This window comes from Miscanthus floridulus, chromosome 19 (assembly GCF_019320115.1).
Source record: "Miscanthus floridulus cultivar M001 chromosome 19, ASM1932011v1, whole genome shotgun sequence".
NCBI classification, from domain to species: Eukaryota; Viridiplantae; Streptophyta; class Magnoliopsida; order Poales; family Poaceae; genus Miscanthus; species Miscanthus floridulus.
Genome location: NC_089598.1, coordinates 83,779,054 through 83,783,754, shown reverse-complemented (window position 1 = coordinate 83,783,754; position 4,701 = coordinate 83,779,054). Strand labels below are relative to the sequence as shown.

The 4,701-nt window shown below is 49.6% G+C and overlaps 1 protein-coding gene across 1 annotated transcript; it reads right to left on the bottom strand.

The window, feature by feature from the left end:
* Positions 1–378: 378 nt before the first annotated feature.
* LOC136527362 (phosphatidylcholine:diacylglycerol cholinephosphotransferase 1-like) lies at positions 379–3,055 on the bottom strand. The gene is made up of 2 exons (XM_066520068.1): positions 2,471–3,055; positions 379–1,047 (listed from the first exon to the last, which is right to left on the bottom strand). Exons 1-2 carry the CDS (start codon positions 2,855–2,857, stop codon positions 568–570), a joined length of 867 nt encoding a protein of 288 aa, XP_066376165.1. The 5' UTR covers positions 2,858–3,055; the 3' UTR covers positions 379–567.
* Between the last annotated feature and the right edge of the window lie 1,646 nt (positions 3,056–4,701).

Below are 4,701 nucleotides of genomic sequence, written 5' to 3'. Positions count from 1 at the left end.
TCTATAAATTTGATTAAAGTTAGAACCATAAAGACAAAATTAATATCATCTACCTCCTCCATTTCAAACTTAAATACGCACTATATGTCAGATACATAATTTCGAAACTAGAACAAGTTATAGTTTAGAACGTAAGGCAATCGTCCCTTACACCAAGGCCTCTAACACTTCATCTAGTCTAGAAGCAATAATCAGGGGCTCATTAAGCAGGGCTCCTTGCATATGAAACTCCCGGAGCAGCAGGACTCCATCAGGCCAAGAACGTGGTGGTCATGGAGGCCGAGTTCCACACAACACAAGCTCGGTGTTAATTTGTCTAGTCTAGTCCTCTAGTGCATGCAAACTGCAGAATTCAGATAGTAGTGTTCACAGCTCGCATCGGGTGAACAATTTGTACAATTACATATCCGTAAGTAGCATTTGAATATATTCTCTTACATCAAAATGATTCCATAAAAGAAAAGAAACTTAAAAAATGACAGGAATTAACTAATGCTCAATTGGCCGTTGATGGTTGGCACTTGCAGGGCTAGCAAAGAGTAATATACTGCTAGTAGAGAGTATAAGCTAGTGTGAGAGGAGAGCCTTGTGGCACTGGCAGCTACGGCAGTGCTTCTCGGGCGCGTTCTTGCCGTCGCCGTTCTTGGCGTCGAAGTACCACCCGGACATCGTGTCGAAGAGGATCCCAGCCCCGACGCCGACAGCCAGGTCGATGGTGTAGTGGCCCCTGCACGCGAGCAGCCTGACCGCCTGGAGCACGTTGAGCGCGTCGTAGAGGCGCGCCAGCGCCATCCGCCCCTCGCGGCGCATGTCGGCGGCCGCGATCACCGCGCCCGCGACGTGGCCCGAGAAGAAGAGGAAGAAGGAGACGTTGCCCACGGGGAAGTCCATCCCGGAGCCCAGGAACTCCTCGGGAAGCGGCAGCTGGGTGGCGCAGCCCAGCACGCCCCGGGAGGTGAACATCATGAGCGTCGCGACGGCCGCGCGCGGCCGCTGCTCCGCCAGGATCGCCCACAGGATGTACGCCGCCTGCATCGCGACGAAGACCTGCACGCACGCGCACATGAGCGGTGGCTGTCAGTGTCAGCGTCAGCCGGGGACCATGCAGAAGCTGGCGAGATGCAGAGTCTTATCAAGAAATCGGTGGAAAAAAAGGAGGATTTAATTTGGCGGTGGTGCCGGTGAACCAGCGCCACCAGTTCGTTGCACTGCTCGTGGCCACAAGTTGCAGTGGCAGGACCGCCCGGACAAATCTGTCAGCGTAAGCGCGTCTTTAGTTGGACGGAATTTTGGAATTTGGTTACTAAGCATTTTCGTTTTTATTTACTAATTAATGTTTAATTATGAACTAATTAGGCTCAAAACGTTCATCTCGCAATTTTCCATCAAACTGTATAATTAGTTTTTTTTCATATATATTTAATGCTCCATACACGTATCGCAAGATTCAATGTGATGAGTTCCATAGCACTTTTTGAGAAGTTATTTTAGAACTAAACACGGGCTAAAGTGTAATCTACGAGTGGCTCAGGGCTGGCTTGAAAAGTACGGGTACGCTGTTAATTAATTATTGGTTGGGGAAGTGCGAGGCACATGCGGCATTGCCGGTGCATTGACAATGCCAACTTTGGTGTCCACAGTGGGGAAGCTCCAAAGGTTGACAAGAACAAAGCCGGATTACTTGTATTTTATTTTATACTGCTCTATAATCCAATAAATTCCACACTAATTCATCCAGTTTTACTAGTATAAAAATTAAGTGCCTTGGCATTGTACATGCTGATTGCTGGAAGTGCTTGTGCTTGGAATACTAGTATAGTTTTGTAACAGCACAAAAGGGTGCCAAAATATACTGCTCCACTAATGTAACAGTAAAAGCATCTCCAAGATTACCTAATATTTTCTCCTTAAAAACATAAGTTTTAAAACTCCTAAAAAATATTGTAAGAAATAAAAGAGGTTATCTTCAAAAGTTTCTAATAATCCACTCCCCTAAAATATAGAACACAGTTTTACATCAGAAATACTATACTATTTTTAAATTATTCTAATCACTTTTATATATTTTTTCCCTCTCGTATATTAGCATCACGAACCCTTTATTAGTCTTTATTCTTTCTACGCGCTCTCATCTTTAGATTGGCCGACAAACGGCGAGTTTTTTAAAATCCCAGGATTAGGAAGGGTCCAGCTAGGGTGAACAAGCTGGGAAGAAAGTACTACGAATGCTGGTCACTGGAATTACTCGTGACTGGAATTACTCGTCCTTTGAAATCAAAGCCGAGAAGGGCATTGTACTTCTAGGAACAATAATTGGTGGCCAAAAACGGCGGCAAAATTAAAGAGGAGACGGAAGGCACTCGAGGCAGGCAACAACCAGAAGAGGAGGCGGTGCATTGAAGCTAGGTAGGTAAGGGGACGGAAAGAAAATTAAATCTAGGCAGGCAGGCGGCGTGGGCAGGGCACTGACCGTGTTGAGCGCGGCGAGGAGCGAGTTGAGCCAGGGCGTGGCGGCGACGGCGGCGTGCATGCCCCTGGTGGCGAGGAAGCCCAGGTCGAGAGGCGGGGAGTCCGGCCTGACCATGGGGATGGTGTACTCGACCGCCATGAAGAGCAGGAGGCCGCACCCGAAGAGCGCGGGCGCCGGGTGCCGCCGCAGCACGGCCGCGACGCCCGCCGCCGAGCACCACTCGGGCCGCCGCGCCCACCCCTCCGCCGCGGCGCCCATCTCCTTCGCCCCCGCGCCTCCTCCGCCCAGCGCCGGGTGGACCTTGGCGGCGTGGTCCTTGCGGCGGCGCGTTGTGGTGGCGGCGGCGGCCGGGTCGTGCGCCGCGGTGACGCTGGGCGGCGGCGGCATGTATGCGGGAGGCGTGGCGTCGGTCCGGGGGGTTGGGTTGGGTTGGCAACCGCGTGGGTGGGTGCGTGGGTCGGTGGTGGGCTGGCGTCGCGCGCGCGCGGGCCGTCCGAGATGCCGAGAAACGCGTGGATTTCGTTGGTTTTTCGGCGTTTTTTATAGAAGTTTTGAGGGGGTGTGTGTGTGGAGGGGCGGAGATCACGAGGGGGGAGGGCAGGGCGAGCGGCGGTTTATGAGAGCGGAGATCAGTCTGAAAATGCAGGTTTGGTGCAGGTCGCCCATCATCAGCCATAAGCCATCATACTACATACATACAGAGTATTACCGTACCACGAAAAACAATCGTTGAGAATTGAGATGGAAAAAGGCAGTGAGACCATGTCGCCGTTCGTCGTTGGCGGACGGAGCAGGGCAGGCCGTTGTTGTTGCTTCTATTGCCGAGCGCAGGCTGTCGTACTGTAATCTTCATGCACCGCAGCCGACCCGAACGAGCCTGCTGCGCTGGAAACGTGACCGAGCTTTCGCAGGAGCTAAAGTGGGCAGGGCAGGCATCTTTCCTTGCTTATTAAATTTCTAAATTTTTATATGAGTCTTGTGTGAGCAACGCCGACGCAGCTTTTTATGTCAAGGGTGGTTCGTGCGATGGATCCGTGGATGGATGTGCTAGGAGGGGAGGAAATCACCAAGCCAAAGGGCCACGACACCGACGCCCACACGGAACCTCCCGTGTTGTCTGTCGCCACGGCAGCTCGGAGCACACGCGATTGTGGTGGAGGCTCAGTTAGGCGGATCGTTCAGAGTTGACAGCCAGCCTAGGTGGCGCGGCCCATGTACCAGGCAGCACTGAGTGAGATAGCGCGCGCAGTAAGCCCTTAGGCGCCAACGGTAACATTCAAGCGGCTAATGACACGTGGTGTTCATCCATGCACCGAACGTTGGGGTCATGCGCGTCCGGTGGGTGCTGGTGCGTCGGGTGTGGAGTGTGGACGCAGACAACTCAACAAGGGGGCCAACGTGTATGTGAGTTGGTGGAGCTCTATAAATAGATGTTGGCTGGCTTGGGCTCACCCTCTTGAATATTTTGATCATTGATACATCCTTATGAGCTAAGACAAACACCTCTCACTCATCTACTTCATTGACTAGTAGCGTGCCCGTGCTAACGCTATGGTTAAAACAAAAGGACATTATGTTTTTTTGAAAATGAAGTGAATAGTGAGATAGACTAAGATTCATGCAAAAAAAAATGCATAGTTAGGACAGGACGAATGAAGCAACGAACAAAGGAAGCTATTGCAAAAAAAAACATTAAATTGCAAATCTCGCCTGCCTTATCCCTTCACAAATTGTGCATCGTGTATCTAAATCATCATAGGCAAAGATTCCTAAAAAATCATAGTGTAGCAAGACCAGTGGCAAAGAAAGCTTAAAGCATTAAGTCTTAGGACTCAAGTCACCAGCATCAACCATTCGAGTTGACTTTCAATTAACATTACCCTTCAAGTTTATTGCAAGATTGTGACAAATTCTAGTACATAGTGCAGTGAGCGCTGCTTATCCAAGTTACATTACATAGTATATAGTTTTTTTAAAATAAATAAAAAGGTGAAAAATAATAAACTCCTGTCCTTTGCTAGAATCAGTCTTCCAAACCATGATAGCACCGTCAGCACTCACTGAGTACATAATGTGTCTCCCTCCCACGAACTGCAAACCATGAAATAGACAGTAAATAGAATCCAGTCCTAAGCCCCGTTTGTTTTTGCTTGTTTGGCTGATAAGTCATGGTTGAAAGTACTGTTGGCTGATTTGGTGTGAGAGAAAAATATTGTTCATTGGCTGAAAAG

Bases quoted from the DNA above. Each gene is read 5' to 3' on its own strand.
- LOC136527362 (XM_066520068.1), bottom strand. From the start codon at position 2,857: ATGCCGCCGCCGCCCAGCGTCACCGCGGCGCACGACCCGGCCGCCGCC. The intron at 1,048-2,470 runs GTCAGTGCCCTG...GCGTGCGTGCAG, and splicing joins TCCTCGCCGCGCTCAACACG to GTCTTCGTCGCGATGCAGGC.